Source organism: Dromaius novaehollandiae, chromosome 25, assembly GCF_036370855.1.
Source record: "Dromaius novaehollandiae isolate bDroNov1 chromosome 25, bDroNov1.hap1, whole genome shotgun sequence".
Taxonomy (NCBI): Eukaryota; Metazoa; Chordata; class Aves; order Casuariiformes; family Dromaiidae; genus Dromaius; species Dromaius novaehollandiae.
In genome coordinates, this window is record NC_088122.1 from 6190107 (window position 1) to 6210945 (window position 20839).

The 20839-nt window shown below is 51.5% G+C and overlaps 1 protein-coding gene and 1 long non-coding RNA gene across 2 annotated transcripts; one reads left to right on the forward strand and one right to left on the reverse strand.

Moving 5' to 3' along the window:
* Positions 1 to 333: 333 nt before the first annotated feature.
* Positions 334 to 8606, reverse strand: DUS3L (dihydrouridine synthase 3 like). Its single transcript, XM_064497279.1, has 13 exons — positions 8506 to 8606; positions 7626 to 7932; positions 6380 to 6964; positions 5626 to 5667; positions 5344 to 5496; positions 5133 to 5249; positions 4695 to 4760; positions 4496 to 4606; positions 3757 to 3853; positions 2873 to 2948; positions 2377 to 2565; positions 2151 to 2279; positions 334 to 523 (listed from the first exon to the last, which is right to left on the reverse strand). Exons 1-13 carry the CDS (start codon positions 8562 to 8564, stop codon positions 451 to 453), a joined length of 2004 nt encoding a protein of 667 aa, XP_064353349.1. The 5' UTR covers positions 8565 to 8606; the 3' UTR covers positions 334 to 450.
* Positions 8607 to 8812: 206 nt separating this feature from the next.
* LOC112989603 (uncharacterized) lies at positions 8813 to 16165 on the forward strand. The gene is made up of 6 exons (XR_003260871.2): positions 8813 to 8971; positions 10266 to 10373; positions 11167 to 11238; positions 13552 to 13678; positions 13782 to 13897; positions 14565 to 16165. It is a non-coding gene; the product is annotated as an uncharacterized LOC112989603 (long non-coding RNA).
* Positions 16166 to 20839: the final 4674 nt, after the last annotated feature.

Consider the following 20839-nt stretch of genomic DNA (forward strand, 5'->3'; position numbering starts at 1 on the left):
CATGGGGGCTGTTTGCGCTCTACAGGACCCCAGGGATTGGATTAGTTCGTTTTCCCCTCCTCGTACTTGGAGGATTTCGCGCTATCAAGGATGCCCTGGTAGGAACAGAGGCCCCTCGCTCCAGCTATGTGAATGACATGTGGCGTGGGTAGTCAAGATGACTCCAGTTGTGAACTGGAGGCCAAAGATCTCTCCTGGCCTGCATCCTGTTAATTAAACAGATTGCTCTCTGCTAATGAGGCACCTCTTGTGCTTGCACAATCTTGCAGCCAGACCATCTGCTGCTTAACTCGTGGCAGGGACTGACATTTGGGGACCTGAAAGCAACCACACTTCTAAAAACATAGAAGTTTATTCAATTCCCAAGCACAGCTGAGCAACCCAGTCCTCAACACACACCATCCCAAAGCCTCCTCTTGACTTCATGCTGTAAGAAAGGCCCCATCGGTCCTATCTGTAGGAGTTTGCCTTGTGCTTGGGCAGGAAGGTGAAGTTGGCAGGTACGGGTCCCAGAAGCAGCTCACTGCAACAAAAAAAGAGGTTTGTTTAGTTCACCACAAGCAGCAAGGCCACGAATACCCGGTTGTCACACAGCCCCTGGGCTCTGCAGCAATGGTAAGTGCAGTCAGAAGTATCAGACCAGGCTTTTGCCCCCCTGAAAATCTGGGAGGAGGGTGGCTGCACACAACCGCCTCCAAAGGTGCCAAGCTCTAACCCTGCTGACGGGACGCAACCCCCAGAGATGGGCACTGCCCTGCCCTCAGTCTATGGGGCATCACCTAGAGTCAACGCCAAGATGGGTTCCTAAGTTTGGTGACCTGAATACCAGTCTCACCGCTGGAAATGATGTGCCTAAAATCATCGCGAGCCTGTGAAAAGCTCCTCCCCACCTCTTGCTGTACTTGTGCAGAGCCGAAACCCTGCTGGTACCAAAAATATTAAGGTCAGAGCCTAAAATGATGTACACCAGTTCTGTTGCGATCAGATTTATCCTAGCTTAAGACTTCAACTGTTTCATGCTTTGGAACCCACATTGTGTTTTCAGTGCAGATTAATTTTCTTTATAGTCAAGGAAGCTTAACATGTTTCCTGGATGCTGGTTCAATACAGCATCACTAAAACTTTCCGTAAGACATGTCAGCAGAGACTATCCCAGCAGGGCGTATAATTGCATAACGAGAGTTTGTGAATCTATGGCACAAAAGCCGAACTGCGTGCTTAGAGAATCCTGGTTAGCGTCCCTTTAAAATGAGCTTTAATGAATAAATCTAAACTGACTTAAAAAATTGCTCTTGTAAGTGTCTGTTACAAGGCATTGCAAAGAGTATAGGTTACAAAGCTCGGTGGACCCAAAAGCCAGCAGGTTCTGCTTGAAAAATGGCATTTCAAAAATCCCAGTCAAAACTCTGTGTACTTGTAACTTGGTTTTAGGCAGCTGTTCCCATTACTAACAAAATGGATGAGGATTAGCAAAACCAGGGAAGGTTGTAGCCATGCTCTATTTTTGCTAATCTCTGTTTCCATAAGATGGGAAATAGCAGCTGGCTACGTTGCTCCAACTCTCATTTCAGCTGGCTCTGAGCTTGCAGAGTCATTTCCCAGCCCGTGTCTCAGGACTCGTAGATGTGGGGAAAAGCAGTTTCCTGTACTCTGTCCCATCAACTCAGAAATCAGATGAAAAAAGGGGAAAATGCCCTGTTCTCCTAACTAATTCCACAAGTCGACTGAAAGCCCTCGGGGGTTGGGACTGCCTTCCTGCTTGGCATCTGTACGGGCCTGGCGGAGCGAGGTCTGTGCAGAGCACGAATGGCTGCGATGTTATAAAAGCCCCACACATCCCATCACTGCGCTCTCCTCCGTTGATTCCTACGACTGTCCCTGGATGAACAGTGTCATGAGAGAGGTCAGCTAGTTTAGATTTGTGCTGGGTACTTGATGACCTGCTGAGGCAGATACCAGGAATGAGAGAGATCCCAAGCTCGGTTAAAGACCTTGCTGAAGTAAAGCACTGGTTAACCCTTCCCGGTTCCTTAAAACCTCTTAAATTTGTGGGAAGCAGAGATCACCCCACTTTGGAGGGTACACGCAGGCACAGTGACTTTGTGAGGCTCTCCAATGTCCCCTACTGGCAACCTAAAAGAATTTGTTACCTTATTTTAATCCAGTCGTCCACATTTTGGCTTGCCATTAGCGTCTCCAGATAGTCTCTCCCCATGTAGTAAGGCGGTCGCTCATTGATTTTCTGAGGTAGGTGTTCTAGTAAGCCAACTGGAATGTACCTACAATGCAAACATAAATGCTGATGACACTGTGTGCTATTGCTCAAATCATACAGGCCACCTGTGAAAATGATCCTACCAACTTGAGAAGAATTACCTGCACAGAAAGGAGAGCCATTCCAGCAGGAACTTCCTGGTTTTCTCGACTCCCTGAGTATCGGACCCCCAGTGTTCAAGACCATAGTTAGTAAAGTCTTTGAGGATATCAAATCTCTCACTGGAGGAGATATCCCAGTGTCTCTGTTCCTTAATTTCAGTGAAAATCCATGGTTTGATGAGTGCTCCTCTGCAGTCAGACAAAATGGGCATTGTTAGTCATATGACTGTATGCTTCTGATGAAGCCAACTAATTTAAGACATTTTCCAGCTCTTCTTTGCCAGTGTGACTTTAAAAGCTTTCAGTTTCAATAGGAAGCTGCTGTAAGTTCCCACAGATACAAATTGACTTCACTGAGTTCCAAAGAGTAGTTTCTCCAAAAGGAAACTTTTCCTGTGTTTTGAGTTTGTTTAGACTTTTTAAATTTATTTACTTTTACTCCTGCATCAATAGAGCCCAGAGATATAGAAGTGAATGGGGAAATACAGTCACTTGCCTTGCAATCATAATTCCTGAAACACCCATCTGCATGGCTCGATTAGCATCTTCGTATGATAAAATATCACCGTTTCCTGTGTTAGAAGGGAGGGAGAAGCCAGAGGTCAAAGTGATGCACCAGGGCAAGTCAAAATGAGTGAATCCAGGCATGGGATAAAATTTACAACGGCTGTAGGGACTTAGAGCTAGATTGTCCAAACAGGCTCTGAGACTCATGTTTAGAGACTCCCAGGGCTGTTTCCGACTAATATTCCCCTTACAAGGAAAAGGAGAGCTCTCCCTTCTCTTCGCCCTAATCCCAACTACTGCCCTCAAGGTTTAGCTGGGACTGTCTGTGCTATGGTGACCAAAGGAGGGGAAAAAAACACTAGTGTTTGTGATACCTGGCCATGGAGGTCCAAGCATGTGGACAGAACGGGGCTGCACAAGAGCTGCTGGTTGCACACGGTGCCCAGCTCACAGGGACCTGGAAGAGCCCAGAGGGGCTTTGCGCGAGAAAGCTGGTGGCCCAGACCTGGCACGTGCAGTGTGCAGGGGAGGCAGATTTCTCCTCGCTGTTCTTTTGCCCAAATGAAGTCCTGCCACAAATGACCTGGCTCTGAAGCAGCTCTGCTGGTGTCTGTCTGCTCTTCCTTTCTCTCAGAGCAGAGCTGCGCTTAAAGCCAAGCAGGCAGTCATGGCTGGGACAGCTGGGCCATCTCCACACTCGGATAATGCTCCATGGCACCGTCACCAGCAGTACTGATGCTCCAGCCTTTCCCACACACTGAATGCACTTGGGGCCTGACTTTTTTTTTTTTTTAATAGTTTAAACCAAACATGCAGCACTTTCAGTTTACTGAGATGTGATTTCAGTCACGATAAAATAACAGAAACACCTACCAAAAAGAGGCATGGGGCATGCTATTTTAGCGCATTCTGCTATGTAGTCCCAGTCGGCAACCTTTGTGTACCGTTGTTCCCTAGATCGGCCGTGAAGCTAGGAGAAGAAAGCGGCAGTGAGACCCTCACCAAAAATGCTCTGGAGAAAGTACAGTGGAATGGGAACGCTAAAGGAATGTGCTTTGAGGACAGGCAACACCATCATTTTTGGGGAGAAGGATCTTCCTGGATGTACAGCCCAGCTAGTTGCTAACAGACAGGGCTGCAAAAGCGGTTAGCAGAGCTAAAAAGCACTGGATGCTTTCTGCATTGTTTCAGCTATTTACAATCCAGAGCAAACAGCGATGATTCACAGTAAAAGGGAATATTCACTATGGACAGGGACTACCCACTCTGCTGCAAATCAGATGGCTCCACCTTTTCCCCCCAGCCCTGGAAGAATGTTTATTTGGCTTAAAGCCTCTATTTCAAAGCACTGCAGGAATCACCCCCATTTGTAACGGATATGACTTGGGATACCTTGGACAATGCCTTAAATACAAAAGCATCTGCGTTTCTTCTGTTATTAGCAGAAATCATTAAAAGGTGCCATGCAGCTGGTCAAAGGTGTTTGAAAGAGCTACTCAGCTGTGGGGAAGGGGAAGGTCACCCACCCGCACATTGTGCTCTAAGCTGACATGCAAGCAAAGCTTCCCAGATACCAGCCAACAATCTACTGTCACAGCAAGTGTCCCTGTACCGTGACCATGGATGCTCCCCACTCCCGGATCTTGGGGATTATTTTATGAGCCACGTTAATCTTTTCTTGCACCCCGGTCCGTATCTTCACGGTCAGCGGGACGTCCAGCACCTGCAGAGAGGGCAGAGTGAGGCTGGGCTCGGGCAGGAGCCTGCTCCACCAGCTCATCTCCTGCTGCCAGGAGGATGCTCTGACTCACCGAGTTCATCCCTCTGACGATCTGCTCAAACTTGTTGGACCGAGTCATCAGAGCGCAGCCCCCTCCCTGTGCGAGAAAAGGTGACACAGTCAAGACTTTCTGCCTCTTTGCATAGCAAAGAGCCTCCTGAAAGCTGCTCAGACAGCAGCCCTCCACTCACTGGGTGCAGGTAAGACTCAGAGCATCCCGAGCCAAGAAAGGAGACTCTTCAAAACAGCACCTTGTCCCTCCCAACTTCTGCCTGCTGCAGGGCACCAGTGACAACTAAACGTTCCCTGCTCTGCGAACAGGGTATTGGCCTCCTCTCTGAAGTCTAGCATCCATAAATAAACTGGAAGCTCTGGATCAAACTGGCAGGAGCAATCAGGCAGTGGGGGATGATGCAAAGGACAGACATCTATTCAAGGAAGTGAAAGATGCTGCAGAACATCTTTTCACCTTCTTGTAGACCAGGTCAATTGGACACCCAACATTGATGTCTACAAAGTCCACTTCAATTGTCTGGTTCAGAAGCTCTGCACATTTGGTCATCGTGTCTGGAAATGCTCCCTCCAGCTGCAAAAGGGAGACAGTTTGCATGAGTTCAAGAGGCAGCGTTTCTCCTCAGGAGAAGTGAGCGATCATTTGGCTGGTTATCACCTGCACTCACCTGCACCCCAAAAACATCTTCAGTGTGATGCCGTTTGAGGAGGGCCCACTCAGAGGACTGGCCCTGAAGCAGGTTTGTGCACACAGCCATTTCTCCACAGGTGACGTCTGCCCCAAAGCGCTTGCATATCCTTCGGAAAGGGAGGTTACCACACTGAAAGAGACAAGAGACATCTGACTGCATGTGCCGCTTGTGATCTGCACGGTTTGTCAGGAGATTTGCTCCATTCCAAACGTGCTGATGAAAAGTTTTGACAAAAGGAGGACTGAATAATCTACCTACTGTGGTCAGTGGAGCCAAATAGAGCTTGCCTTGGATTTCCAACTGGAAAACAACCAGGGATGGGGGAAAACATATTAGCAGAGCTGAACAAGCAGTGGCCAAACAGGAGGAGGAGATTCCAGTTAGCAATTTTCATCACCTGCCTTGGGTGAAACTCAGTGGGAAACCGATCTTGCACTGTCTTCTGTGGTCCTAGGAAAGCAGTGGTTTTGTTTAAGAAGCTCAGATATTTCCTGACAAGGTATTGCTTGCGTAAAAGAATGAGAAACTTAAACTGCTCAATCTGTTTTCACTGCTCAGCTTGGAGAAAATTCAAAGCAGTTACAGAAATAGAGGGATGCAAGACTAGCCGATGGATGCAACGACAGAGGTGATGAGGAGCAGGGGAAGGCGGCAATACTGTCCCTCACGTCAGGAAAGCACCATGCAGTACACAAACCAACCAGGCCCAACTTCAGTTCTCCTAGCAGATCATTTCCGCCCTCACTGATGGCCCAGCCTCTGCTCCCCTTCATGTGCAGGCGATTGCCAGCTTCTCCTGGTCCTCACCCCTCCAAAGTCAACATCACGGTTCCAAGGCTCACATTCCTGCATCCTTCCCTTCTCATGACAGTAATGTTGTCCCAAGGCAGCCCTGTCCTCTGCCTACCTCTCACCCTGCTAAAATGTCTCTTCCACCTTCCCAAGCACAATCTCAAACACTTCATGGGTACCTGAGAGATGGCAGCCCTTGGCAGAAACTCTCACTACTCACCTTCTTCTTCTCACACAGCCGCAGCTTTATAGTGTCTTCATCTGTCACAGGGCCCGTTGTTTTGATGGGGGAACGCTCCAAAGCATCCATGGGGCAGGGAGTCTCCAAGACAGCTGGTTTGGGTTCTTCTCCCTCCTCTGGTAGCCCAGGATGTTCTGGGGCATCCCCAGGGCCCTCCTCAGGCGCTGTGCAGTTGGGCACCTCTTGCCCCTCCATGGAGTTCCCTGAGGCTTTGTTTCCCTTCCCACCATTGCCATGAAGCTTGGCCAGATGACGGAGGTACTCGTCAGCCTTCTCAAAGCTAAACTTCTTCTTGCGCAGCTGGTGCTGGAGGTCCTTGGAGAGGTTGTTCCTCACCAGGGACTTCCCTTCCCACTGCTTGGCCAGGTCCGTGTTGATGAGGTTCTGGTAGCCATCCCCGAGGTGGGCCTGGGCAAAGCGGCAGGTCACACCATAAATGCACTTGCCGAAGGTTTCGAAGAGCACGCAGTTTTGCCCCAGATCAGCTGGTTTCACAGCCATGTATTCATCGATGTCATGGAGGAAGCGGCACCGCGAGCCGAAGTAGCACTTCTCTGCGCACCCCTTAAAACAACGAAGAAGAAGAGGTTAAAACCTCTGCCCTCCACTTGCTCAGTTCGCCATGCCTGTACTTCCTAGCACAACCCAAGCGGTGAGTCTGGTGCCATCGTGTCCTAGGAAGGGGACAGAACAACCGCTCTGAGCACCCACCACTCCCTGGATGCTGCTGGCCTTCCCCTCCCACAGCCAGCACGCAGCCAGAAGCTGCTGGGAATGGCACGAGAGGAGAAAGAGCGGCTCTCGCACACACAGCAGGAGAGAGGAGCCAGCAGCCGTCACTGCCATGGTGGTGGCAATGCTGTGAAAATGCCACCGTGACGTGCTACTAGGAAGCAGATCACTGGAACATGCTGTAGAGGGGCAGTTACTTATTCGCTTGGGGGGATGTTTTAGCTCTACGGCCTCAGGGAAACTGATACTTCATTGGTCCTGCTGAGCTTCACGCTGATACACCTTCTCCCAGGAAATCAAGAGAGCAAGTTCTGCCAGCACAAGCCCCGTGCTCTGTCTCAACGCCATCCTGCTAGGAGTTCGCAATGGCGCAGCTCCATCTTTAATTACCCCAGCATGTGTTTTCTAGGCTTAAAAATACATAAACCCATCACAAGACACGGGAGCCCTGAGTTCCTCCAAGCTGGAGCCCAGCCGAGCAGGGCTGCCGTACCTGCGTTACCGACGGGCACAGCCGGCTCTTCTCGTAGTGATTCGGTTTCATACACGGCCTGCTCTTATTCTGCCCTCGGGCTCTTTTCCGTTCAGCAGGCTCCTTCTCCTCTCTGCCAGCTTCTTCGGCATCCTCTTGGCTCTCTCCTTCCTTGACGGATTCGTCTAACCTCGCTCGCTTTGCTGGAGGCTCGGTCTGGTCGTTGCCGACCGACTCCTCTTCCTCATCCTCCGGACCGGCTTCCTCGTTCCCGGATGCCCCCCGTGCTTTCAGATAGGCGTGGAAGCGGTCCTTGGACGTGAGGTACCTGCGGAGCGGGAGAGGCCGCGGTCAACGCCAGCGCGGGCGAGAGCTCTGGGCACCCTCCGCCTCCTCTTTGGGGGGTGATGGAAGAAGGAAAGGTGGCGGGGGGCGAAGGGTCGTAGATGCAGGGGGTCGGGGCTGCAGCATCCCTGCGAGCGTCAGGCCTGTCCGGGGGCGGGGGGGGGACCTGAGGTACCGGGCACCCACTGGGGGGGGGCAGGAGGGACCGGGCACCCAGGAGGGGGGCAGGAGGGACCTGGCACCTATTGGGGGGGACAGGAGGGACTGGGCGCCTATTGGGGGGGAGGGCGGGAGGGACCGGGCACCCACCGGGGGGGGGCAGGAGGGACCGGGCACCAACCGGGGGTGGGGGAGGCAGGAGGGACCGGCACCCACGGAGGGGGGGGCAGAAGGGACCGGGCACCCACCGGGGGGGGTCGGGAGGGACCTGGCGCCACCGAGGGGGGGGCGGGAGGGATCGGGCACCCACGGGGGGAGGAAGGAGGGACCGGGCACCCACGGGGGAGGAAGGAGGGACCGGCACGCAGGGGGCGGGGCGGGGGCGGCCCGCACTCACCGGGCGCGGACCGGCGCCACCCCCGCCGCCACCGCCGCTGCTGCTGTCGCCGCCGCCATGCTGTCGCACGCGGCGATGACGCAGGGGGCGGGGCGGGCGCGGGGCCCACGTGATGGCGGCCGCGGGCGGGCCCGCGCTGGGCGGGTATAAAAGGGCGGGCTGAGGCGAGGGGGCCCCACAGTGGCGGGTGGAGCGGGCCGGGGCAGGGGTGGGGGCCGCAGGAGCCTGGGGGGGGGGGGGGGCGCGCTTGGTGGCGCTCCCTGAGGGGCGAGTCCCCCTTCCTCGAGGCTGCGGAGGCCCCCGAGCCTCGTGGGGGGCTGCGAGGGGGCCCTGTGTCGCCATTTCTGCCTTTGGGCTTCTCCTGGGCTGTGGCCCGGCCCTGTGAGCATGGGGGCCGCTGCTTAAAACCACCCACTACTCGAGGTCGTGCTCATGAGAGGAAACACGGCTATTAATGACTGGAAAGGTGGGAAAAAATCACCAATGTGCCTTCATCTTATGACTTTAAGATGATTCCTTGCTTTTTGGGGCATGGGTCTGGCTCTTCTTTGGGTGTTTGCAGCTGTCAGGTGGGAGGAGATGGAGACCTGCAGAAATGCAGGACATTTACTATTTCAAAAAAAAGAAAATACGTGTGTGTGTGTGTGTATATATATATATTTATATAAAAGTGAGGTACTAATTGCTAAGCATTTGATGTGAACTGCGGGTCCGAGCTATCTGGAGCTGCACAGGGTACCCAGTCGGCCTTGGAGTGCTCCCACAGGCAAAATCGTGTTGCCTGCTGCTCAGGCAACGTATTTTTCCATATTACCCTTCTTGCGATGTTTTCCAGCCTCACCCAACTAAGGAGCGGGGAGGCTTCGTGGTTCCAGCTCTGGTGGCCAACGGGGAGAAGTCGGGTGTGCTCGGCGTGCTCTCTGCATCTCCCCCCCGCCCCGGGAAGGCTCTGATGGGGTTGGGTTACGTAAGAGACGGAGAGGCCCTGAGATGGCAACACCTTGCCCCTGGGAGTGGGGATGGTCTTTGACGTGGGCTTGAGCCATTGCAAAGTTGATTGAGGCTCTGAGGTGCGGCCAGACGTTCCTGAGATGCTCGTGCGAGCGCTGCTGGGGAGCAGAGGGAGCGAGGGAGGGACAGTGCTCGTAAGACCAGCTGAAACACAAGCTCTGTCGCTGAGTTTGGTCTGTGGGCGTAAGTTCAGGCTTGTTGGGAGCCAGCTATTCAGCTTGAGGCTGCACGTGTGTGGCTTCTGCTCCATAGCTGCCGCATCTTTCTCATGCGTTTGCCACGGCCTCTTTCCTGCCCCACGATACCTGTGCGCCAGAGATGGGGAGAGCCTCGACGTGGGGACGTGCAACAAGAAGGATTTCCTAGGGGCCTGGTGCCTAATGGGATGATGTGTTCAGAGCTTTCCCAGCTGAGATTCCCTCTCCAGCTTCAAGTTAGACTCAGGTCCTTCCCTTTACATGCGATATTTGGGCATCCTGCTCCTCCTTGTCATTTGTCTCGTGCTTGCCCTGGGCTGCTGAGAAGAAGAGAGGTAGCTGTGAAGTCTGAATAAAGGAGGAAAGATCCGTGCTCCACCTTCCTCCCTGTCCCCCTCTCTGCCCTGAATCCAAGGGCCTTACCAATGTCAAAAGTTGCCTCTACATTTCCATGAGCCCTGGAAATCAAGCCCTGACATGTGGTTTCATCCTTGCAGTTCAGTAGAGGTACCAAGGTGGAGAGGGAGAAGGTAACGTGTTTCTTGCCTCTAGGGCTGCTAGAAGCTGGTGGAGAGCAGCTGCTCTCGTGGCCCTGGAGAACTGCCGTAGCGTGTGTTCATCTACAGACGCAGGAGAACTATGTGTGCACGTGGGACGGCGGTAAGTTTGCATGTGGAGCTCAAACTTCGGTGTTTTCCTGTTTTCTGGGGCCGTAACACACTTCTCTCCAAATGCTCCATCAGAAATGTGTTTGGGGAGGATCTCTGAGCCTGGTAGGGTGCCTTTGCCTTTGCTGAGGGTGGGCAGGTTGCATGATCAAGACAAGCTGCTGGGAGAAGAGCTTTTGGCTGATTGGATATTAATTAGTTTTGGAGAGAAATATGAAAAATGCAGAATACTATTTTAAGCTTCAGCTTGGCTGAGAGGAGGAAGGAAGGAAGGAAACGAGGCCCTGGGGATTAATGAAATGATTTCACTGATGTTTTTGTGGGGCAGTAAGCCCAAAGTCAGAACGCTTTTGACTCACTGTGCTCAGCTGAGGTCACAGACTTTCACATTTAATCCCTTCTCAGGGCACTGGCTCGGTGGTTTTATGAGGCTAAGCCTCAAGTGAATTTCCTGACAGACCCTGGCTGAAGGTCTGAGAGTGGGATACGAAGTCCCCAGGATTGCCAGTTCTGCTGGAGCCCCTTGGGCACCCAGATTCGAGCCAGCTGTGCTCTGTGTGCGCTGTGTTTGCATGTCATGCAGCAGCACAGTTATTTCTGCATCGTGGGATTGGGGCTGATGCAGGGAGGAGGCTTAGCCACACTTAGCCAAGCAGCTTGATGCTCACCTAGGGTGGGTAGAGGACATATGTGAAGTAATCTTGGAGGGATCGCTGCCCAGTACAGAGAGACGTGCTCCTCTTGCTGGGTGCTTTGACTTCTGTTTCACCCCTCGCTCTAACCAGGTCCTGGTGAGGTTGGGAGCAGATAGCTGTGAAGCCTGCATTATGACTGCCTGAGCTGAACTGCTTTCCTGGGTAAATATAATGCTCAGATCGCCAGAGCGATCGCTTCAACATCATTCAGCAGCGCGAAAGCACCTCTGAAGAAAGCCGATACCCATTAACTTGCTGGTAAAATCCAAGTCGGGGAAAAAGGGAAAGGCTGATTACAGGAAGGTGTGAGATATATATATATTCAGGGAGAACCAAGTCATAAAAAGTTCAGCTAGTTTAACGTCCAAGTTAAACAAGACACATGTATTAATGAAAATACACCTTCCACAGGCTCCACACAAAAGTCGGATGTGTCAAGCCCCTGGTTCTGGCTACTACACCCAGGCGTTAGCTGAAAAATGAGATCTTGTAGCAGCCCTAAGAAGTCACCTCTACAGCTGCAGTAGGGTGAGAGTGGGGATAGGAATTTGGACTGGTCACGTTTGTTTGGATGTCGTTCGCAGCAGTGCAGTACAGTTCTGACAACCTGCGCCGGTTAATCATCTCGGTGGGCAAATGTCACAGAAGGCAGGTGTGAGATTTGCCACTTGTGTATAAGCAGGGGAGCTAGAGCTGGAAATGAACTATTGGGTCCTATCCATCTTTTGGTCAAAGCAAGTTCCGTTCCTCATGTATATTGTCTACTCTTTTATCCAGTATTGTTTTTAAAGCCCTGTGCAACAGAGCTTCCAGCCTTCTGCAAAGGAGACTATTCCCATTGCTCATAAATCTCACTATCAGGAAGTTGTTTCCCAGATTAAAGCTTAAATGTTTCCCCTCTCTAGTTTCATCCCCCAGCTCCCAATTCCCTTCCCGCTGTAATCACCAGATCGCAGTCTCCTCCCAGAACCTGGCAGTTTAGGAGGATGCACAGAGGGGCTCCGTACCCCACACTAAGGCCTCTATAGGCACCGTCACATGCCACCTCCAAGAAGACCTGTGTGGGGTGCTTTGGACTTGGGATGAGCTTGTCAAATGGTTTTAAATGCCTTAGCCAAGGCCTTAGCCTTTGAGCAGGCAATGGTGTAATGGAGCTTAGAGAAATATCTCTTGCCGTAGTTCCCTCCTGGCTGGTTTAAGAGTGACTTAGAGCGCTGGCCTAGCCTTTGGCCCATGAATAGAGTTGTTAAAGGTCATTATTTGGGCAAGGCCCGCGTGCTTTTAAGACAGGCGGTCAATTCGCTCAAAGAAGTGGATTGGCACTCAGGATCTGTTGTAGATATTGTACCACCTACGATAAGAAGATAAGAGCAGAGTGATAGTTCCTGAGGGGAGCTACAATAATGAGCCTTAGTGAAGAAAAAGAGATTTGCAAAATCTATCCGGTGTCTAGGCAGAAATTGCTGAAGGAGAAGGGAAGGAAATCTGCAGGAAATCTGGGCTCGCTGGTGGGAGGGAACAGTGTGGGATCCCAAGTCACTTGGCTGGGGCACTCAGCCTGTTGTTAGTAAAGCTTGGAGAAGGCTGCAAGTCTTCATCAGACCCTGACATAACAAGAAGCCAAGGCATCAGTCATGGGAGAGGCTGATTTCTTGGCAGAGGCTGGTCTGCGCAATGGAAGAGGTGGGATGTGGCTTTCCTCCGCTCTTGTGGGCATGGAGCTGGGGGAAGGCACCCAGTTATTCCCTCATTTTGGGAACTCCCAGAGGGGCTTTTCACACCAGGTTTTGATCTCCCCTCTGCTGGCTAGTCAGTCCCTCCCCAGCCGTCACCTCCCTCGAGCCCGCTATTCCCAGGGCTGATCGGGGGCAGCTCCTTGGCTCGGTTGCGGGAGAGGCTCTGCAGAGTGACTGTTGTCTTCGAGCTGGCTCATCCTAAGTGGCTCAGTTCTGTCATGATTTCAGGGTAGTTTGGAGGATCCAGGCAGTAAAGGTGCTTCTCTTCAGCCTTTTAGGCCCTTTAGCTGGCCTCTTCTAACGCTCTGTACCCCGGATAAAGTCTTTTGTACTTTTTTCGGATTTTCACATGAAAAAGCAACACTGAGATTTCCTCCTGACATTTAACTCAGGCAGTAAGTGACGAACCGAAAAAACATGCCTGTTTCACTGGGACAAAGGCTCCAAAATCCTGCTGCGACTGAAATGTTTCATTATTTCTGAAGTGCAATGTTTCGCTTAGAAAAAATAAAATAAAAAGAAAACTCAAAATGACATGTTTCAATGTTTTTCTAATTATTTCCCCCCTTTTGGCTGGAGCTATTAGGCAAATTTGGCCCCACTTCACAAATAGTTTTAGAACCTTCCAAAACTTCTATTTTAGTGACTGTTCCCGTCATTGATGAATAATAGTTTGATCTCTGCCCTGCTTGACAGCTGGGTGCGTGTTCCCATTCACCCCATGTGTTTATTCTTTCAGGTTTGCTGTTAAGACCTTCTTTAACACCCCGATGCCCCCAGCGCTGTCTTACTCCCATAGTTGCATGGCTACACAGCCCTTTTCCTTCGCCCAGGCAGACTGGGGCTGCCCCTATCCCATGCCGGCGGTACGTGGAAGTGCACATACAGATGTGCGTTGTGTGCTCTCACGCGCTTCTAAAGCCTTAAGACTCTTGCTTATACGTATGTCTCTCTTACATGTGACCGAAGCCCCGCAGCGCCAACGGCAGGACCTTTCTCGGAAGGACGGTCTGGCTCTCCTGGCAGTTGCACCCCGTGGCAGAACTGCGCTGATCCCTTCCAGTCTGGCACGACGTTTGCTCCAGGTGAGCGATCTTTTTCTCTCCCAAACCTGGCTGTTACGAGCACGTTGCCTCCGCTGCTCAGCGACAGTTCTGGAAATGAGCTGGGGAACTTGCAAACTGAGGAAAGGAGAGTGAGCTGGGATCTTCACTGCTACCTCTGTTTGTCCTCACGCTTGCGCTGCCTGCGTGAGTCAGAGAGGAATGACATCTGTTGATTTTTAGGGTCACACATGGTTTTGTTTAGCTTGTTAATCATGGCAGAATGGCCTGCGAACATTGTTGTTTCCAGAGATGGCTACCCAGGGCAGGATACAGAAGGCTGAAGGCTCTTTTGTTCGTCTGTCAATTTTTGGACATTGCCTAGCTTTGACCACGGTTCAGTCCTTGCGGTGGCCCTGGGAGCTGTGTCGCTTGAGGATGGATATTGCTCCGGGGGTAGTGGAGAGGTAGCAAGGTCCTGTCCTCCTCCTTGCCCTCGTGCACTGCTCAGCCTCAGGCGGAGGGCTCTGAAGTGGTGTCTAAAAGCACAGTGGTTTTCAGAGCTCCCTTGTATCAAATTTTGGAGTTAGTTGTTCCTTAGCATTGTTATGTATCCTTTTGTTCTCCTTTTTTCCTAAGGGCTCCTAATATGAAGTGGGGGCTTTGAATTGCCTGCATGATCCCTCTCTCCTGGTCCCTTCTCTTCTAGGTATGACTCAGTTGAGCCTGGAACAGGAGGACAAGCACATAGCGCTCAAGCTAAGCAGGCTGGATTACTCGCAGCATTTCCTTCCCTCGCTCCTCTCAGCATCCTCCTGGAAATACGGATTTACAAGAAAAAAAACTGCAATTTAATTTAGTTTCAGAAAAAAATAATCTTAGTGGTATGGCTAATCCCAAGCCCTTACTAGCCTCTGATTTTTTGCAGACTCAGGCAGATGTATTTTTTCTTCCTCTTCCAGACTAGGAGGTAGAGGGCCACAGTTGCAAAGTCATCTAAACTCGGAACAGCCTGTGCTGCAGTCAGCATCATGCTGCAGCAACGGACGAGGTTTTGCAAGATCAGAACCACCCCCAGTTTTGCCCCCTATCTCCCGTTATGCCCTAAAAAACCAGTATTGAAGGTTATTATGGTGAATTTGCAATTCCCATGTGTCAGCACAGCCCTTGCCTGCCGTGAGAGGCGCTTCTCTGCGTGTCAAGGACACTGTCCTGCTTGATGGGAGTCCCCTTCGTCATAAGTGATTTGCAGCAAGGCGGTTTCATTTCTGGGCCCTGCAGAGCCGTGTCCCTGGGGGCTGCTCGGAGGTGCCTGGGAGTGATCCGCGCTGCCGCAGCGGCTGCAGCGGCCCTCAGACGACCGCTCGCATCCAGCTCAGCTGCAGACGTGCTTAGTGGGGATCAGTGCAGCTTACAGGCTGGCACAGCCGCCTTGCGAAGAAGGGGCAGCCACCCCTTTACTGCGGACAGTCCCATACAAATGAGTGGAAAAAGAGACAAGTGTACAGGCAGTATTTTCTCCAGAAAAAAAATCTTTCGAGATGGATGGATGTCGTTTGACTCCTCCTTCCTGCAGCGCAGGGGAGAGAGTCAACTGGCTTTGGTTGGGAAGCCCTAATAAATATCATATGTCTGATTTAGGGTGCTTGTATCGGACAAGGCATCCCTTCTGGCTTTTTGTTCCGCTCAAACAGCTGCTGGCAGATCTGCTCGTGCTTTTGGAGGGTGAAGGAATAGCAGCCCTGAGAGCAGCCATGAGCTTTTTCCGAGTAGACCTTGGCAAGCCCCAGGATGCGAAAAGTCCAGAAGAAAGCGAATGGGCTTTGGCTGGGGTCTTGGAGCCTGAACGTGAGCGGAGCTACCAGAACTCACTGTACTGGTGGGGAAGTAAGGAGATTGCAATGTTTGCAGCGAGCCTTGACACTCCCCTTCCTGAACTGGAAAACTTCCTGCCCGTTTGTTTCTTTCTCTCTCTCTCTACCCCCATATTCCCTCTCAGCAGGATTTAATACACTTGCTTTCTAGGCTGGCTTAATAATGACACGACATTGGATCCCGGTGTATCAGCATGTGCGCTCCTTCCCCCGCTAATAACATTCGAATCCCTTGGCTAATTCCGGCTGCGTCTGGCAGAGAGACGTCTCAAACGTACTGAATTCCTGAAAGTTTCACAGAAATGGGTGGTTTGGTAAAGTACCCTAATTTGTGTCCGTGCTGAAGGAGGTCCCGGGTGGTTGCCAGCTGGGCAGGCGGCGAGTGTGAACGTGGTGGCCGGTCGGCACACGGAGCTCCGAAACCAGCTCCAGCACGCACCAGTTCCAGGGCAGTGAAAGGGAGAGTAGATACAGGGGGATGTGGGGCACCGTGCGGAGGAGTGGGGGCTAGATGGGGGGAGCATAGCTGTTGGGAAGGGGTTTGCATGCGTGGAAGATCTGGCATTACTGCAGTGCAGGGGCTGTAAGCCCGTCGTATGGGAAGGAGCTGAGATTATTGAGGTGGAAGGAGAGATATGGGGGCTGTAGAAGGGCTTCTCTCACTCCCAAAACAGCCCCTGCTCAGCAAAGCAGTAGAGGATGGGCTCCAGGTTCAAGGGTGCAGACAGCTCTCTGGAAACACTAAGAATATAACCTTGCTTGAGATAAAATAAATCCCTAAAAGCCACCCCAAAGTGAGTCAGAAATGGATAGACAGAGCCTGTTTCAGGTTTTAACCCACAAGGCAGGACTGCTGGCGCAAGCACTCAAGTGGTGCAAGTCAGGCGTAGAAGCTGTCCAGCTGTAAAACTGCTACACTATAGAGTCATTTCATTTTAAGAACTGGTGAAAATTTTTTTCCGGAGCTTGAGTTTATGGGATTGGGGTGTCCGTTCCTGTTTATAGGTAGGAACACGGTCCCCTAAGTGCTATTGAAAAGCTCAACCCTCCGAAGGGCTGTGTCCGCCCCTCCTCTCCTGCCCCGGGAAACGTTCTGCACCAGGCAGCGTTTGCCGGACTTGGCTCCGGAGAGTCTGTCTCCCTGCAGCTGCCTTTGCTGCTGCATCTCTGCAAATCATCAATATTCATGTGCTTTGTCGGCAGAGCCTCCAAAGGGCTCTGGAAATCCGGAGCTGGATCCGGGGCTGGAGAAGTCCTTCCCGCGTGGGGTCCGGGAGCAGCGGGCTGTGTATTTGCCACGAGAGGGGGTTACGAGCCTGCGGGAGGAGTGGGTGCCGCGGGTGCCGCGGATGGGGAGAACCGACGGGTCCCGGCAGTGGTAGGCTGGGCGCAGCAGCACCCTCCACCTACCCCGAAAACCCTCGTCTTGTGCTTCAGGCTGGCGGGGCCGGGGCCACCTTGGCTTGCAGTCTGTCCAGGGGGATGAGTTGCAGAAGGCGCCTTTATCTTGCTCAGCAGACCTTGCCGCGGCTTCATCCCATTTTCCCTGTGAAGGACGGGATGACAGTGGATTAACACGTGACAAGGCCGGATAAGAGCAGATGGATGGTTAAGTGGGCTGGTGTTTAGCAGGAGCTGTGGCACCTGCGGCAGGGCAAGCGGTGAGGCAGAAGCTCGTGTCAGGCAGGAGTTGGATCCTTCTTGCTTTCCCCCAGGTCTGCCTCCCAGGTGACCCTGCGTGTGGGGAGAGTTAAGACAGTTCATTTCCCTGAGTGCAGTCAGGATAAGGAAGACTTTCTTTGCCCTCCTTCCTCCTCTAGTTTGATTCGGCATCGCTTCCCTTAAACACATTGTCCCGTGAAGTGACTCCAGTGCCCCCGCTGTTCCCTGCTTTGCAGTGGTGCAGCTGTTGGTGTGATTGCAGAGGACCCGTTTGGGGAGCTGATCAGGCTGATCCTAACTTTTTTTTTCCCTAGGGCAGGAACATTTATTTAGCAGGTACTTCTTGAGCATTTGGCAAGCTGGGATGGGAGCTGATCTTCCTGCAGCCAGTGGAACTGCAACACTGTGATTGCTAAACCATACTAGAATATCCTGCTGTATCTCCTTTTTCTGCTATAATATAAAAAGCCCTAATTTCTCCTGCTAGGTGATCTCCCTGCTGTTGGGGTGGATATATGTATGAAAGAGCTTAGAGCTGTTGTTTTGTTTCAGCTCAAATTCAGAATGGGAATTGAGAGTCCTCGGTTGTCTTAAAACCTTCGTTGCTTTCCTCCACTGCTTTGCAGCCGTTGTGCCCACGTGCAAAGATTACTGCCTGAGCAAGGGCTTGGACTTTCAAATACCAGCCTGGGAAAACCAGAGAACGTGGGATGGAGAATGTAGTAAAGGACACTAATTAGGAAACCCTCCTCTTTTCTTGGGGGGGAAATATTTAACTTTCTTGGACTTAACATTTTGGACTGAGTTTGTGATTTCCTTTGGTCTAAAACTATACGTGCTATTGTGAGTCTAAGGATTTTTCATCCAACAAACCACCTCAGAGCAAGGGCTGGTCTCCAGGGGGGCTTCGAATGGGATCAAAAACCAGCCTCCCCCATGAACTTTGTGTGGCAGTTCTCGTTTAAGCCTCCTATCCCTGCCCCCAGGCCACTGCCTGTACCACCAGGGCTGTAGCTGTTTGGAGGTTACATGGACCTGGAACTGGTTCAGATGAAAAAGAAACCTGGCCTTAGATAGGAACAGGTTTTCCAGCCCTGCTAGTGCCCCAGCCTTGGTCACCAGGCCGTGGGAGCGTGGGAAGTATGTAAAGTTGTACCCCAGCGAAGAGTTATCAAACTGCCCTTCCAGTGTGAAAAGAACATCAGGACACTGCCCATTCTTCCGGCCACACATCAAGAGCTGGAAACCCAAAAGCAATCGCAAGCATGAGGAGTCCGTGGGGGCTCTCTAGATATTCCTGGTGGAATCGGAATGGGGAGTCCTCGGTTTTATTCAAAGCTCTGTTTTTCCCTCCTCTGTGCAGCAGCCTTTTGCCTCTCACGGCTATTTAATTTGTTAATGCTCCAGAGCCTCGATTGCCTCCAAGCATGTTTTCCTGTGTGGCCCTGCAGTTTCTGGCACAGCAGGGCCCCAGTCTCATTTTGGATGTCAGGACATTCATTTAATATAATCTCAAGCCATGGGAGCTTGCCTTCCCCACTCGTGGCCCTTTACTGAGGATGTGAAACCTTGGGAGCGGGGGAGGCTCTGGGTCCGTTACGTGCTGTGCAATCGCAGCATTTGCAATTTAACTCTTCTGCGAAGTATACTTTATGCTCTGTCTGCTGCACAGAGATGAATGATAGTCCCCAGTCCCAATCCATCAGACATAACTGGCTCTATTTTCTAGCAGGCCCTCAGAAGTGCTCAAGTGGGAGCTGGGAGGGAGACAGGAGGCCTTGTCAACTGGCGTTGCTTCCAGGAGAGAGGGGAACCAAAAGCCTCTTTCACGCTGCCGCTGTTTGGTGGCAGAAGTGGCTCCGGGGTGGGTGCAGGATCCCGACCGCTCAAACAACAAACATCAGACACACAAATGCCTACTTGAAAATGAGAAAAACCCCAGATGATAAAAGCTTTGTGGACCAGGATGGAACGAGGGTCTCGCTTACGCTTTGTGCTCTTCTGAGCCAGCGTGCTCGCTGTGGTGGTCCAGACCAGCGGCCAGGATTCCTGCCTCTGCGTCCCCTAAACTGAGTGATCCTGGGCAAATCTGAAAACATTTTTCTCTGAAGTGACTGTGATTTATTTTTTCTGAGAAAGGATTTAGTTTTTAGAAGATACCAATTAAAATAGAATCTGAAGCTGTTCCAGAGAGGGCGTTGGATGAGTGTCTTGATTTATTTTGTTAGTTTTTGTTGGTGTTGACATTGTTGACACATCCATTAGGACATGTACCAAGGAAAATGGGGAGGAGAGGGGTTAAACTAAAGCAGCTTTGCCTTTTGAAATGTTCATTAATCTCCATTTATACAAGGATATTTTTTTCCCAAAGTTTGCAATTAAAGCATGTTCTACTTGACCTAGTATGTTGTCCTCCACCCTCTGATTTAGTACTTTGACATAATGTTCTGATCTGGACTTTTCTGTTGCTTTGGGGTTTGATGGGTTTGTTTGGGACCTTTCTGAGATCTTAAAAGCATCTTGCAGGGTGAGAACTTTGTCCGTTCTTGACTGGACACGTGGTAGCTGTGTACTGGTGGCCACTTTGCGTGTTCTCCACACGTGCTTCAGATATTGCGTCTTCTGGCTCTAGTTCATCGCCATCATCCTCTGACCAAGGTTTGTATCCTGAAGCACATACTATGTTGTCGCTGAACAGGTCCATATGGGCTCCGCAGAATATGCGCACGTCGGAATAAAGTTCTTTTTAACCCAGCCTAAGTGAATTGTTTTCTGCTAGTTTAGCTTGCTGCAGTCGTTTAGCGCAGGGTGTGATGAGGGCCAGGGTGAACGTGCAGCCAAGAGGGCAGGGCTGGAGCAGCCAGCAGTTGCACTGATTTAGGCTTACATGGAGCTGATGTTGTAGCTGCTCCGGTTTAAGCACCCTGCTTTGACCTACCTCTGTGCCCAAACTCACCAAGCAAATCGGTACCATAAAGGGAATAAGAACCAAGGAGTCCTGATCCTCCAGGTGTTGCATTTTCTCAGGATAAGTTATTAGCAAGCCTGACTTTCCTCTTTAGCTCTGGTGTCTTGGGACTCTGTCTGGCAAGCATAATTAGCAAGGGCTGAGGTTTGTAATTCCTGGCACAGAAACAGCATTAATGGATTTGTTCAGTTCCCTTTTATCAGCCTTCCCAGCCTGCTTCTTATGTTATTACTTTGGGGAGGGCTGAGATGGGATTAAAGGAACGTGAAGGCCTGATAAATGGAGATAGAAACCTAAGAGCCGGGGCAGATCAATACAGGTCCATCACCAAGAACTGCGGAGAGCTTGCAGGGCTCGCTAATTGAATGGACCGCAGCCCCCTGGGCTGGCACAGGAGATCGGGGACCCCAGCGCAATGTGCCACGGCAGTCATGAAACCTTTTGGGCTGGGTGGAACGGGAGCACATGCGAAGGCATCCA